The sequence below is a fragment of the Ylistrum balloti genome, unplaced genomic scaffold, assembly GCF_031769215.1.
Source record: "Ylistrum balloti isolate Yb309-2 unplaced genomic scaffold, AGI_CSIRO_Ybal_v1 Utg370416, whole genome shotgun sequence".
Classification (NCBI taxonomy): Eukaryota; Metazoa; Mollusca; class Bivalvia; order Pectinida; family Pectinidae; genus Ylistrum; species Ylistrum balloti.
The window spans coordinates 1,527,721-1,543,959 of NW_026782282.1; the positions used below are offsets into that span (position 1 = coordinate 1,527,721).

Genomic DNA, 16,239 nt, shown 5'->3' on the forward strand with positions numbered 1-16,239 from the left:
CCTGCTTTCTAAAGCCAAGCTTACCATAATGTTGATCTCACAAAACTATTAGGGAAAGATCCTGAATTGAACACCTTCAAATAACCATTATTACGTTCTTTGGTAGGCCAAATATATCTCAAGCACTGTCTGATTTTAAACTATAATGCCTAAAACGATCATATCAAAGTGTTAGATTCTTATGTCAAGGAGATACACGAGGATAAGATGTTGAAAGATACAGCTTATTTCGACCTCGTAAATATATCTGTAGTTCCATCCAGCGAAAAGACCAATCTAAATGTCAATACTCCCACGAAAAAGTCTCACATTTCGATTTGCGTTCGGAATCTTTTACAGTCCGAGATATTCAACATTTCTTCTTTTTGCAGCTATGTACAACGTAGTCATAACAACTCCTCAGATTACTTAATATTAGGTGTAGCGATGAAAATTTTGCAATTTCATTTGGCATTTGAGTGAAGGGAACTCCAATGTTTTGTCAATCAGTCTCGTTTCATGCATTTCAACATTTTTTATTCTCAAAGCAAACTTGATTTTGGTTTGAGAGCCTGAAGTTCCGTTTTCCGTTAAAGGAACTAGGAACCAGGAACTTGGAATCAACTTCAGGCATGAAAAGGTAGGTTGATAACACGGAGAAGTTAATGTATTGTACAAAAGACACACTGCACCATCTGATACAAATTTAGGTAAGATACAGTAGAACCAAACATTACTTTAAACTACATAATGTCATATAGTAGTCACATGGGCTTACTCTAATCAACAGATGACAAGGACATAGTCATTAAGATCCCTCACCCATGCTCATTTGTAAATTATACTCAACAAAAAAAGAAAGGTTAACATGTTTCCTTGGCGAATACCTGTAAATGAGTGAAAACAAAATGACGTTTGTGCAATATTAGAAAATGGTAATGTTTTACATTACAAAATCCATTTTAAGTGAGCATCTAATAGTCAGGTTTGTAAAGTTGCAAGAAAGTTACTTTCAGGAAAAGAAAGAATAGCTGGTGATGGTGCAACATCACTTTGAACATTTGACTCCAAAAAACATTTTGAAGATTCACTATCATAGGTTTATTAGAAGGTTTAACCAACTAGTAAGAAGACCTATTGTTATTGTTCTGTTTCTTATCATTATCATACTTCTTCCATGATTTTGTGGCATCTAAATTTCCGAATCGGTAAGAGATATTATTAATACTTCAGAAGATATTCTGTGTAAAGCAATCAGTCATTCAGGTCACAGCTGTTGCATTAGATATTTGCGGAATTAGCTGATTATCAAACTTAAGAGAGTTATTAAGGTACTAAGTCTGCTAGGCAAGTCTCAAAACAAATTTGATAGGTTCTTTGAAAGAAGAGTGGAAAGCGATGCTTAAGATTGTTTCAAGAAACCAGCCAGTTAGGTAAGAGCATCATGATTAAATATGCATGGAATTCACGGTTGATCGAACTTGAGTGCAGAGATTAGGTAATAAGTTTACCAAGCAAGTCTCATAAAAAATCATTTGTTCCAAGGAAAGATAACATGCGGAAAGCCTTCAGTAAGGGTACTGAAAGACATCAGCCAATCAGGTCACAGCAGCTTCATTAAAAATGTGCAAAATTCGCAATTAATCAAACTTGGTCAAGGGGCTAAGGTAATAACTCTACCAAGCAAGTCTCATCACAATTCATTTGTTCCTTCAAACGATAACATGCGGAAAGCCTTCAGTTAGAGTGCCGAAAGATATCAGTCATTCAGGTCAAAGAAGTTTCATGAAATATGCACAGAATTTACCGATCATAGAACTTGAACAAGGAATTAATGTGATAAGTCTATAAAGCAAGTTTTCTAAAAAAAAATCGTATCCTTCCTTAATAAGACAATGCACACAAATATTTCTCACAGTGTAATTCAAGAAATCAGTCAATCAGGTAAGAGCAGCATCATTACAAAAGTGCAGAATTTGCAATCAATCGAACTTGGGCAAGGGGTTAAGGTAATAAGTGCACCTACTATGTTTCATCAAAATCTGACCTGTCCTTTAAAAGATATCATGTGGAAAGCAGCATCCGGGCGGACGGCATCATTTGAATATCCCCGTCAACTTTGTTGAGCGGAGGATGATAATGATCTTGATAATGGATCGTAGTTTATAAGGTAAGGGAATAAAAGATATACATTGATGCTAGTTTTCACTGCATTTTGTATTTCTACATATTGATATGTACATCTGTGACGGTGTATGTAACTCAACGCCTTTTGTGTTGTAACTGACAATAACTAATGATACTGTAATAATGTGTGTCAAAACAGAGACGTATATATCACATATATGATATATACGTCTCTGGTCGAAACAATTTTTAAAATGTCAAAAAATCAAGATTGGACATATTGGTAAAAATTTCTATCTTTGAGAGAAGTAGATATAAAGTAGAGCACCATTTAACGTCTATGGGAAAATTGATGTTTTCTTCATTTCATTTCAATTTTAGGCGATAATCTTTGATATGGTGAGTTATATAGTGTCACATATCTGTTGATTACCGTCTGTTGTGCAGCATGGCTGTTGTCCAGGAAGTCTTATTCACAGGATAAGAGGTTTATCTCTCTGTATCAGACTCGCCAGAGGAAATAAAACTATACAAGTACTTTTATTCTGACAGAATATTAGCAATCAATGTTACAGACTGAAGGCCAGACGATAATAAATCGCCCATATCAGGAGATTATTTATCGGCAATCTCATACGTTCTCGTTTATGAATGATAGGCTGGCGAGAGATAGCGAGACATCCACACATATCATGACCTATATATTAGGTATATGTGTAGATGTGAAATATAAGTAAGATGTCTTGTCAGATTATGTCGGACACGGATGTTTATTTTTAGTGTACATAAAGATATGGAAACAGGGGTATGTGTTTAACTTTGAATGGTCATTGATGGGTTTAATCTTCAGTGTAGAGAGGTATTTACCTGTAAGTGTGTTATCAGTGTCACACGACGGCGGGCCATAACATAATACAGTATAAAGGTTCAAATGCTTAAACAAAACGAAAATGTATATAGATAAGACAGTGCAAACACACTGTAATTGGGATGTTATTAGTTTCTATTGCTTTGTTTATGTAGGATATATATTTTGACTTACTGTATAAAATTCGATAATAGGGGGAGCTCCACCAAAAAGGAAAACAGAGATAGTATATAGATTGTTTTTTGATTGTGGAAATTTTCGCAGTTTTTTCCGAATCGTGCATTTTCCGCAAAAAAAATTTGCGACTGATTATGGTTTCTGATAATTTGATCTTATTTCTAAGGAATGTATTTTCCCTATTTAATTCCTTTCCCTTTTAAATACCTCATCAGTATCAGTAGTAGAAAATTCAGAATATTACTCCCGTTTTCTTTTTTTTTTAATCATTGATATATTTCATTTGAATGCTGATTTTTTTAACATCATCTTCGTCACAAAAATAATAACAATATATGTTTCCATATACAACGACCTATCAAGAACGACAACGTTTCAAAAGATGAATGAATCATATTAATTGGAATATAGATTATGAATATAATGTTGCGTGGATGAGAGGATAATTCGTCAGTATCTATTTTCTTTAAAATCAATATTTATGTAGGAATATTATTATCGATTCAGAACCCTTACAAAATGATATAGAAAGTTATGTCAAGTTCAGTTATCAATATCAAAACTTTAACAAATTTTCTTTGCAAAAGATTTGTTTCTAGCATGAATAATGAGTTCAAGAAAGACTAGACAACAGTATAACTCATTACTTACGCCCTTTGTGCCATTCGTTGATAAACGACAGGTCGTTCAAAGCATGTTGTGTTATTGTCTTTTCCTCAAACTTTTACCTACACAATATCCTTACATCAAAGGCCTGTCAGAAACTATTCAAAGGATTTGCCGTGGCCATGCCATTGCAACAGATAAAAAAAACCTAACAAGACTCTCCGGAATATCCTAGTCCATTCTAAGGACAAAACATCCAAAAAGAACGTCGTAGAATGCGTATACAAAATCGGACTCAAGAACTCCCATCCAATATCGGAGAAACATGGAGGAGATTAGGGGTCCGACTTAATGAACATCAGAAATCCCAGGAAGGCAAAAAGTTCACTAGATCACAGCGAAAACATTCACAGTCCAAGGTCAATAAATCGGCACTCACAGGTCATTCCACACAGCAAAATCATATCATTGATTGAGAAAATACAACGGGAAACAACCTTTTAATGCAGCTGTTAAAAGAAGCCATCTGGATACGCCGCAGATGACCAGTACTAAACAGGGACGAGGGGGCCATAAACTCTCGCACATCTATGACTTAGTGTTACACAAAGTATCTTGTTGTCATCTTGTGTATTTTTTTCTTTATTGTTTTGTCTAAAATCTTTTCTACAGCTCCTTACACTTTTTTCGACATTAGTATGCATACGATCTCGGTGTACATGCGATTATAGTACAGCCGAAAAGTTGGTCGATTCCATCTCGTATACTACGTGCGTCAGTGCTAGTACGCTCCTCACTAGTCATTTGTTTGATGAAGGTGACAGTGTAGTCTAGTCATAGAAAAGTAACACTTTGTGTTATAAGAACTTGTATTCTAACGATATCGTTTTACCCCTGCTTAATGATAACACTATTCATGAAGACAAACACGGGAAACAGGCATAGATATTACGAAATATCAATATTGTCAAATCTTGATACTGAATAAGGAAGAAGGAGGGTAGATAGAGAGACGATTTAACAGGATACAACTTGGAAAACATCAGTGCTCCTGAATGATGATTGCCCCCCACCCCCTTGTCAACAACAGAGAAATACGAGAAATATTTTCTTGAGAATACTTTCATTGCAAATTCTGTATTTCACTTACCTGTGAATGGTGAACTCCTAATAAAACATTTTAAAACACAAACACGATGGGTTGTCCAACAGCAGCAGGAAAATCAACATGAATACAGTGTCCAGTTTTATCCACAACCAAGTCAAGTGGGGTCGTTGGTCAACAGATAACGCGTGACATGCTTTAACACATCATGACAATGTCATTGTGTAGGTTTCCTCATCAACACAAACAAGAGTCTATGCATCAGAAGCTTGACAACTCGGAGCGACGTTTACCGACGGTTATATAGGGTGATTACAGGTATGAAGGATATGAAACTAAATATAGAAATTTATCGAATATCACATAAGTATTGACTTACTGGATTAAACGACCTCTCATGTAAAATATATACAAGGAAGTCAACAATTCATTTACACTGAGGGTAAAATAGTATAGAACAGAGACTAGCACGAACAAATTATCAAGATCTCAAACAAAAGTCCAGGGATACTTCATTTATTTCATTGTAGATACACAAACGAGTAGTAATTCGATACTTAAAGCATGACATGAAAAAGTACATCTGATAGGTGAACACACCAGTATTATCGTTACACTTATATCTGTATGGAGAATGATATAAAGTTTGAATTTGTATTTAACATGCCATTTCCCTATTTAAGCACTGCGTAAAGATCGAGCACAGATTTCTCTTTGTTATAAAGTGCATGTAGTGTTTTCTTGTTAGTCTAGTTATATTTTCCAACGTTGAAAAACAAAATTTGATTAAAGTGCAACTTGAAAATTTCAAAAGGGTTGTATAAAGTGCATCGTTAGTCAATATCTCCGCTTAATTTCAATAATTTTTTTCATCAATCCTCATACGCCTGTATTACTTGACCACCTACTCTTCATTCCCTAGGTCCTGAAATTCCGTTCTCCATTGAGTCGTACTGCCCAAGTAAGTTCATATGTTTTTGCGGCGTCCGCGTAAGAGCTTTTTATCAGTGACTGATCATTCTTTCTGACGGCCTGCAAAAACGTCTCCAGCTCCGTACTGTAGGAGTCACTCCCTTCAAATGTAAAATCTTTGTCCACGTCACGTTTCCCGTTCTCCATTGAACGCATGCGTAGAATACAACTTTCCTGATATGGTTCTATTAGGGACAATTTCAATCCATCCAGCTGAACGTCAATATTTGCCTCGTATCTTGTACCAGGCAACGCAATCGAATGCATCATAGTTCCAACCCCTGCATTTTCAAATCTCCAGTGACTGATGGTGACCCGTGGGATTCTTTTGCGTGGTGGAATATCTTCCTCTGCACCCAGCGGAACATGTCCGATGTGGCCCGCGCCACTGCGGTCGTCTTCTTCAAGCATGAGTGTGTGTATGGATGATAAATCAACGTCTCCCACAATGTACCTGGCCAGATCAAAGAAATGAGTGGCTTGCTCAATCACCGGACCACCACTCAGGTCAGCGTTATACCAATATTTATTGGTCATTTCAGTGTATGCGTAGTAATATCGTGCATTAAATGCCATGACCTTTCCTCCGTGTTCTTTCATCAGTTCTTTCATTTTCCTAACTGCTGCATGATATCTGTAAAGTGAAGGTACGCATTATTTTGTTGAGATAGACAGCTTTTCTCATGAATATTGATTGTGCTTACCGGTTTAAACAATATAAAAAAAAACAACAATAAAATATCAACATGTCAAGATAACAATAATCCTAACTCAAATTCAATAAAACAATGACATAGGAAATATTTACACGGAAACTCCTCAAAAAAGTACAAGAAGAATAAGACCTAGTGTTCGGGAAGAGTGAGCGTTTACTGCTTCATCGACGACACTCGTCATAAAAACCTTGGTCAATCCAAGTAATTAATGTCACGTTCTCAAATGAGGACAAGGTATACAACAACGAAACCAACAGAAAACGAGCGTCAGACACATTCAGCTTCATATCGCAAATATGTTTTTTCTTTTCAAAGGCTCAGTGCGGAAAAGTTTTAATTTACTTTTTGGGACCATAAGTCTGACCATCAATTATCAGGAAGCAGTAGGGGATTTTGTAATTTTTAATATAGATATAAGTTATATTTCTTTTATATCTCAGTGATGCCTTAAATACTTTAGTTTATTACAAGTGAGAAATTAAATACCTGAACATATATCCTACAGAGAGAACCACATTGGATTCCTCTACTGCTTTCTGCATAGCTGCAGCATACAGCCGGAAGTCGTCAAGCGGCAGAACTGACATGGGCTTCTCTACAAATACGTGGATGCCTGCCCGTACACACTGCAGTTCAAGATCCTTATTATACTGAAGGCTACCCCGAGCTACGGGTGGCACACCTATAAAAACAGCGTCTGGACGTTGTGCAATTAATTCGGCGAGGTCAGCCATTATTCGACATTCCGTGTAGAAGCTGCCATTTTGTGACGCCAACCGTGTCTGTAATACCTGCTTCGCTTTCACTGTGTCGGGGTCCACAATGCCTATAACTTTGAAACCACCAAGACGTTCAAGACGTGACGCATGGTCCCAGGAAACGTTCCATCGACCGAAATTAATACATCCAGCTCCTAAAAAGCCGATTCTTAAGATGATGTCCGACATACCTGCAGTGGATAGATATTGTATCTTTCTTTAATATTTGTACATACACAGACAGGAACTTCAAGAAATATTTATTGAATTTAAAACGCAACTACTACAGATATCACGATTTATCATTTCCTTTTAATCCGTGAACTGATAAAATGATCGGATATCCTTCCCGTCCCTGCAACAAAAACTTCTTACGAAGACTGTCTTAATATAGTGTCATAATACTGACAGACTATAACCTGGACACAGCAGCATGGTGCCCTATCCTGTTCTATTGTAATGTCGTCGGACCATCGCTACGCTTGTCCAAACAGCAGAAAGTTTTATAAACTGTATTGACTTTTATCGGTCAGGAGATTCGTGACGGACAATCAACTCATAGATTACAAGAGAGCTGTGCCAAGGTTGACATTAGAAAAAGGAACAGTTGTTAAGGGGAGGGAGAGGGGGGAGAGAGAGAGAGAGAGAGAGACAAGATCGATGTCTTACACCCTACCTACAGGACATTTTGATTAGATACACTACTGAAAAATGTTACATCTAGCAAGGTAAAACAACAAATAGTGATCACAATATTCAGGACAAAATAGGAAAAAAATGGTTGATTTGAAAAAATTTATCTGATTTTAGTATTTTGAAAAAATAGTATCAATAATGAAGCATGCTGCCATTCGGATGCCAACATAATATAAGCATACCATTGTTAGTCATTCTATTTGACTCTGGAACAGTTTTCACAATACCTTACCCTATTGCTTATTCATATATACTAAAAGCATAAAAATAAATGCAAGAATATTTCCTGACTGGAATTGTTTTTGGCATTTCTACAAAAGAATGTATTAACAGCGAGCTTATGGTCGCGCGTCGACAACCATTCAGGAAATAAGTTGATTTCTATAATGTTAAAACTAAGTCATACCTTATAAGGTTTAGATATGGCAATGCAATTTCCAACAACGATTAATCCTTTCTATAGTAAATATCATATGCAATGCAATTAAGAATCTGATATTAAATGGTCTTATTCCTTGTTTGTATATAGTACCTGAGCCAAGGGTTTCCCTGTGTGGAGGATTGGCCAGCTCCTTGATACCAGAATATTGTTCACGCTAGACTCTTTACACCAGATAAAGCAAGTACACATATATCCTTATCGTAAATGCTGACAGATATCTATGAATTATAAATTGTCACTAGGAAGTAGACTATGACCAATTCTTAAATTTGCATCAAACAACACTTTAACGAAGATTGTTTCTTTTATGTGTACACATTATATTACTATATCATGGTGAACTTACAAACAATTTTAGTAGATATAATAAATTATTAACGTATTAGAATTCTAATTCAGGACACTTCATCTTGCCTTCGCTCTGACGCCGTATTTCAATTTGTACGTTCAGCTGGCGGCTTCATACGAACTGTCGATAAGGGATCGTTTCCTCTGACGAACAGCTTTAATAAATATGATTACGTCGACTTCGAGTTAAAGAAGTTCTTTTATTTTAATTTAGGTATGGTTGACAATCAAGGGATGCAATCCCAAAACATGTAATAATTAAAACTGAATATTGTATTAATGTAAGTAAGATATACGCAGGCTTTGGTTCTGAAGGATTCTACATGTATAAGTTGATTGTGATAGAGAATAAAAAGCTATTTTCCAAGCTTTATATCTTGACTTCGCCTTGTCGCCGTATCGCCCAGGTCAATTCGTACGTTTTCATGGCGTCTTCATACGAACTCTTGATTAGGGATTGATTCCTCTGACGAACAGCTTTGATAAATGTGTCCAATTCGTTCAGATACGTGTCGTCGTTTTCGAAAACGAAATCTTGGTCTTGGTTGGGATTTCCACCCTTTAAGTTTCGGACTCGGAGTACACTGGTACTCTCATAAGGATCAATGAGAGAGAGCTGGAGACCGTCCAACTGAACGTCAATGGTTGCTTGGTAACGACTTCCTGGTAACGTAACAGAGTGCATCAAAGTGCCAAGGCCACCGTCCTGGAATCTCCAGTGACTGAGTGTGACTCTAGGGATCCTCTTGTTGGACGGAATGTCGTCTTCTGCCTGGCTAACTAGGTTGTTCAGCTTACCGGCTCCACCCTTATCAGAATCGTTTAGCATAATAGTGTGCAGTGACGTCATATCTATATCCCCGACTATGTACCGGGCCAGGTCACAGAAGTGGGTGGCCTGTTCTACGATTGGTCCCCCGAAGAAGTCAGTGTTGAACCATTGTTTGTTTGTTTCCTGTGTGTAAGCAAAGTAATAGCGCGCATTGAAAGCCATAACCTTCCCACCATGGTTTTGAATTAACTCCTTCATCTTCAGAACGGCAGCATGGTACCTGGGGAAATGCAATGTTATATTATTGTTTTAAAGACAATTTGCTAAGGTTGACTGAAAACAAACACAAAACAAAACAAAAAACACACAGAAAAAAAAAAACAAAAACAAAAACAAAAAACACCCTCCTAGAAAAGTATCATATCAAATTTATCATAATTTTGGTTAGATATGGTGTTATGATAGTGTTTTTCGGTGATTTAAAAACCTGGTACAATGAAGGTTTTATTTTACAATATTTTCTCATTTGAAAAGCTATTTTAAATGACAGCTTCAAAAGGATTGGATGAGTTTAAAATTGTATTCTGTAAAGTGACTTTACTTATGATGGGTCGTGACGAAAACGATGGTTTTCAAAGTGTGCTTTTGTACATTATTTCCACCAGACAATATTTGTGTGACGATCAGGCGTCATGTTGCATTAAGAATTACAGTCACAATTGCAGGGAAAGGGTTCACAAATTGTTTTCGTTTAATCTTTATTATCTAAAAACTATTAAATACGTATTTCCTTGGGGAAGAAATATTGCGGGAAGAAATTTGTGGAATCTGTAGGTTTATCACGTAGCTATGTACCTGTGCAACATAACTCTTCGTTTGCAAGGGGCAAAGACGACACACAGCTCATTCGCTTTTTTTATTTTTGTTTCTATGGAAGCTGAGAAACGAACTGTTCAATACTAATGGCATGCGTGTTCCCTTTCGAACCATACTTTAGTCGTATTACACTGGATGATATCAATGGGCCTCCCATATTTTTTCACTGCTACTACGAGAAGACCTCGCCTCTACATAACCCTGTCTGTTCACGGGCGACAATGCCAACAAGCAAAATCTATTCTGTATGCACCTAAACTAGTATCGTAACATATATGGTAAAAACTGCTCTAAGCTGAAGTACTTTCACCACCCAAAGTCGATTTTGGAACTTTCGAATAAGATTCATAACAATTCTAATATTTCATTGATGCAAAATAATCCCGTCTTATAGACCTTACCTGAACATATAACCAACTGACAGCACAACGTTGTTGATCCGACATGTTTCTGAAACTGAATATGCGTAAGCAAAGAATTCTTCTGGTGGCACGATTGAAAGCGGCTTTTCAACAAAAACATGTATTCCAGCCTGAACAAACTCCAGTTCTACGTTCTTTCCTTCTATAGGAGACCCTCTATGTGCTGGAGGAATCCCGATGAAGGCCACATCCGGTTTCATTCCCAGTAACTCCTTGTAGTCGGTTAGTAGTCGGCAGTTTGCATACATGTGTTCGTGGTCAAGAGAGGCGAGTCGTTCATTTAGAACCTTTTCACTCCGACAGGTGTCAGGGTCAACGATTCCTATCACCTCTAGTCCACCAATCTTCTCTAGGCGTGACGCATGATCCCATGGTACTTCCGGTCTACCAAAGTGAATCGCTCCAGCCCCAATGAATCCAATCTTCAGAGTTTTTTCATTCATGCCTGCACTTCTGTGATGTTCAAAAATTTAAGCAGTCATATATATACACCAAGTTCCTTTATAAACAAAATCATAGCAATAACAACGCCCGAGGTATGCTACTTAACAAGATAAACCATAGATTTTCCGTAATGCATATTTATAATTATTATGTATGTTGAACTAGTTGTACACTAATGTATGATAAAATAACAAACACCATAAACGACGTCTATTTGTTTACCAATACGTTAACACGTGTCTGTGCATACCTTGATTTGACCTCTTCTGTACACACCCTTCACCAATCTGTCCGAGAAAAGACTGTCCGCTTAAAAACATCTCAGGTAGATAAACAAGTCAGATGTCTGTTAACAAATCAGAATCGCCACACGACTTCGCCCGAAAATCACTGTTGGGTATAGTAACAGTGTATAACTTATCAAGCTGCGTGTTCGCTAGATAATCATTAATTTCACAACAATTGCAAAACAATTTTTTCCAACTTAAATGAATCCCCCTTTGAGGGCTCGGGTGAAAGCTCGCGACAATCTTACTGAGGGAGGAAATTGAGTATCCACGTGGTCGGCCAGGAGACGCATGTCCATTATGGAATCGAATACCGGGTGTCCAGGAGCAAGGCGACTGTGTGACCACTTCACCAACCGACCACCTTAAGGTTTTGATATTATTTCTTCTTAAAACCTTGATTAAGATAAATCATATTGTCCATCGTGGTAGTGTGATCATAACATATCAGTACTGTACACAGATATCTTTAGGCGGGATACCAAGGATTATACATTGTTATTATCGTCTTCTAGGACACAAAAGTCTCCCCAATTATTTCACAATATGATTTCCACTGATTATTCCTCCGTTCTGTGTTGTATGTGGCCCAGAAGTAGTTTCATTTTACCAGCGACAGCGAAGATGTTATTGTTGAATAGCCAGCATACCAATGTTCTTTGATTGAAAGTAGTTCATTTGTTATACTGTTAACATCTCGTATCCTATAGATTGCCTCAATGATGTTTTTATTGCTAACAGTTATCCACGAGTTATATTTCCAAAACTGTTGAAATAAGTATTTATATTTATCCACGAAATCAGGTGTAAGTTTTTTTTCAATATCACGAAAATTAAGCCCCGAAAAAATACTCGATTTTACACTATAGCTTGTTCAATTCAGAGAGGCATCGCCCAAGCAATGTACTGATAATTGAATGATATTGGTCTAGTAGTGTAAATGTTATGTTATAAATGGTTAAAATTATAGAATTTATATAACAGTGTATTATTTTCTTAATGTATTATGTTTAATCAATCCAAGGAGAAAGATGCTGAATAATGTGCCAAAGGATTTAGCGATCTAAAGTACGAAAACGATATGGGAAAATTATGGAAAATAACCTAGTTGACTCTAGTTTCTTCTTGTTTATAAAAAATATGTTCTTTACACTAAACAAACGGTTAAAAAGTAGAAAAGCATACATGAATAATCCCGGACGTCGTAATTTATTCTATAGTGAGTACATCATGGTATGATTAATGTAGGTGACATAAAACGATGGCTTTATGTTGTTCACTTCATTTTGGCCTCTCCCTGTCGCCGTATCGCCCAGGTAAATTCGTATGTTTTCATGGCGTCTTCGTAAGAACTTTTGATTAGGGATTGCTTCTTTTGACGAACAGCTATAATGAATGTATCCAGTTCTCTGAGGTACATGTCGTTCTCGAAAACCAAGTCTTGGTCCTGGTTGGGATTTCCGCCCTCTAGACTCCGGACCCTCAGGATACTGGAACTTCCGTACGGGTCTATCAAGGAGAGTTGGAGACCGTCCAACTGAACATCAAAAGTTACATGGTAACGACTTCCAGGTAGCGTAAGAGAATGCATCAAAGTACCGAGACCACCGTCCTGGAATCTCCAGTGACTAAGTGTAACTCTGGGGATCCGTTTACAAGAGGGGATGTCTTCTTCTGCTTGGTTAGAGAGATGATTCAGCTTACCGGCCTCGCCCTCGTCTGAATCGTTTAGCAAGAGCGTATCTAGTGTCGACATGTCGACTTCCCCACAAATGTACCGAGCTAGGTCACAGAAGTGGGTAGCCTGTTCTACAATTGGTCCACCGCTGATATCGGAGTTGAACCAGTATTTGTTAATACCTTCGGTGTAGGCAAAGTAATAGCGGGCATTGAATGCCATCACTTTTCCGCCGTGTTGAGCAATCAATTCCTTCATTTTTAGGATGGCTGCATGGTACCTGCGAAAATATCCATCGAAATTGAATAACATTTATATCTCATTAGCCTCAGATGGGGTCTTATCATTTTAACATAACAAAGCAGGTATGAACTAAACGACGTTTAAATGAAATAAATTACTAAATAGAGGTTGATTCGTGAATGATGATGATGAGGAGGAGGAGGAGGAAAAGGAGGAGGACGTGATGAGGATGGTTATGGTTGTTGATGTGTTGATGATGAATTTTTATTTGATATTTTTACACATTTCATGATTACATAAGCGTGTTCTAATCCTTGCTGCAACGTATTTAGAGAGAATAAGAGAATAACCTTCTATATGTATGCAACTGGGAGGCTAAATTCATGCCACTTAGGAAGCTTTAAAGTATCGCAACAATAAGAAGGTGTTTGTTGTGGGTAATGAGATAGTGAGAGATATAATAGCGTTTAACGCCCAGTCAGCATTGGGGATTTCAGAAGAATGCTATTCTAAAAAGATAATCTTGGAAATGCGTGAATGTACAATTCTTTTCTGTATTCAGAAATTCATTTCAGAAGAAGTGCTTGGAATAGTGATTCTTCATCGCCCTAAGGGTTTTGCCTATGGACACTGTGATACTGGAAAGGATGACAAAATTATTTCTCATATGTCATATATGAGATATAAACTATACATGATATACAACCAATGATCAAGAAAAGTGTCCCTACCGAAACTTATAGCCAACTGACAGCACGATGTTGTTGACCCGACACGCCTCCGTTACTGCGCATGCGTAGGTCGAGAACTCTTCTGGTGGCAAAACCGACAGAGGTTTTTCTACAAAAGCATGTATCCCAGCTCGAGTGAACTCAAGTTCTATATTCTTTCCCCCCAAAGGGGATCCTCTATAACCCGGGGGACTGCCGATGAAGACAACATCCGGGTTCATTGCAAGTAACTCCTCGTAGTTTGCAAGGAGACGGCAGTTTGTGTACATGTGTCCGTAGTCCGGAGAGGCCAGTCGGTCCTTAAGTACCTCGTCACTCCGACGGGTGTCAGGGTCAACAATTCCAATTACCTCAAGTCCGCCAATCTTCTCCAGGCGCGACGCATGATCCCAGGGTACTTCCGGTCTACCAAAGTGAATCGCCCCAGCCCCAATGAATCCAATCTTGAGTTTGGCTTGATTCATAACTGCACTTTTGTACTGTTCGGGATTAGAATAAAAATCAATTGGGATTATGATAATAACATGGTTCAGTGACGAATACCTTTTCAAGAGGATCATCAATGAAGCTTGATATTGTCCACAAATGTTGAGATATACTGCAAAGTATCTTATTTTTACCGAAGTTAAATCAAAGCCCGGACTAGGGTTCCCTATATTAATGATGTATCTTACTCTAAATTATGAAAAGATGCTATTCATTTGTGTGTGTTTTGTACAATCTTTTTTTAATAAAATTGTACAGTAACTATTTTATCGACTTTTCTTCGACTCCGGAAACAATAAAAAATTAGAATGCTTTTACAGGATCTCTTTAGCGTTAGAAGTATAAGTGAATGAGAAATCTAAATTTTATCTATCAGGCTATTACACCGCAACATGACAGTGTATTGGGATGTCGTATTAAGGACTATATAGCAAAGCCTATCCTGTTGTGACAAAATACCAGCGCGTCGTCTCATTTAAAATAAAACCATATTTCGCATGGTTAGCACATGCTATGTAAGAGTATAACAAATTGTTTCTGGTTTTTCTAGAAGTTTTCCCATATTTGGACTCGCAATCTTCGTTGTATCATTATCTGTCTGTCTACAATCTATATTTGTACATTAATGTGCTATTCGCATGTTTGCCTTTCGCACAAACTTAACAAAACAAATATTAAGATTGTCATTGCTAATAGAATGTCAGCTGGAGATATCGCCCTTCCAGTGTGAGATACAAATTTCTTCTCAAAGAACAATTAATACTTCTAAAATCCACATAACGAATGTGATAACGGCATTATTTGATGTAGTTGAAGGTAGCCTCGAGTAATCTGGTAGACCAAACAGTGGATTTACATATATGAGGAAAATCCGAGAAAAAGCGTTTGGATACCTCACTAGATATGAATTTGAGTTTCATTTAAATAAATGATTTAGCTGCTATGCTGTATTTGTATTGATTTAACTACCAGCGTATAATTTAATTTTCAAAACAAAGAGCTGCGATATTATGAAGTACATGATAGAAAACATCTCACTTTATTTACTGCAGTATTTGTCATTGCATTTTATTGTAACATGCTAGAGTTTGTTCCTGTTAGTTGTGAAGCAGGGGAAATAGATTGCTTAAAGGAGTGCTCTGCATCTCAACCTTATAGTGTTTACATGTCGCTAGTGAATCGATTTTCATTGGCTTGTTCCCGATATCACGATTTCCATACGAGATGTCAGCAACTGATAAACAATTTCACGACACAGGGTTTCGAGAGATGCAGGCTGATGAAGATACCGTGGAAGTATAAAAGTCGTTATTATGATCTCGAACGTGTTTGATGCTCATTAATTGCTTGTTGGTCCAATTTTTACCTCGTTCTTATTTGGGAAGGTGACATCACCAAGGTTTACATGGCGAAATCAGTCGATGAAACATAAGATTTTCACTCTTCCGGACCTCCTAGAATTTCCATGCAACTCTTTTTGACCAAATTTAATGAAATTTTAGTACG

At 37.2% G+C, this 16,239-nt stretch overlaps 3 protein-coding genes across 3 annotated transcripts; all 3 read right to left on the reverse strand.

The window, feature by feature from the left end:
• Positions 1-5,780: 5,780 nt before the first annotated feature.
• Positions 5,781-7,497, reverse strand: LOC132554579 (uncharacterized). Its single transcript, XM_060218905.1, has 2 exons — positions 7,037-7,497; positions 5,781-6,468 (listed from the first exon to the last, which is right to left on the reverse strand). The coding sequence occupies exons 1-2, from the start codon at positions 7,495-7,497 to the stop codon at positions 5,781-5,783; spliced, it is 1,149 nt and encodes a 382-aa protein (XP_060074888.1).
• Positions 7,498-9,164: 1,667 nt separating this feature from the next.
• On the reverse strand, positions 9,165-11,307 carry LOC132554593 (uncharacterized). The gene is made up of 2 exons (XM_060218916.1): positions 10,844-11,307; positions 9,165-9,846 (listed from the first exon to the last, which is right to left on the reverse strand). Exons 1-2 carry the CDS (start codon positions 11,305-11,307, stop codon positions 9,165-9,167), a joined length of 1,146 nt encoding a protein of 381 aa, XP_060074899.1.
• Positions 11,308-12,871: 1,564 nt separating this feature from the next.
• Positions 12,872-14,711, reverse strand: LOC132554581 (uncharacterized). Its single transcript, XM_060218906.1, has 2 exons — positions 14,248-14,711; positions 12,872-13,553 (listed from the first exon to the last, which is right to left on the reverse strand). Exons 1-2 carry the CDS (start codon positions 14,709-14,711, stop codon positions 12,872-12,874), a joined length of 1,146 nt encoding a protein of 381 aa, XP_060074889.1.
• Between the last annotated feature and the right edge of the window lie 1,528 nt (positions 14,712-16,239).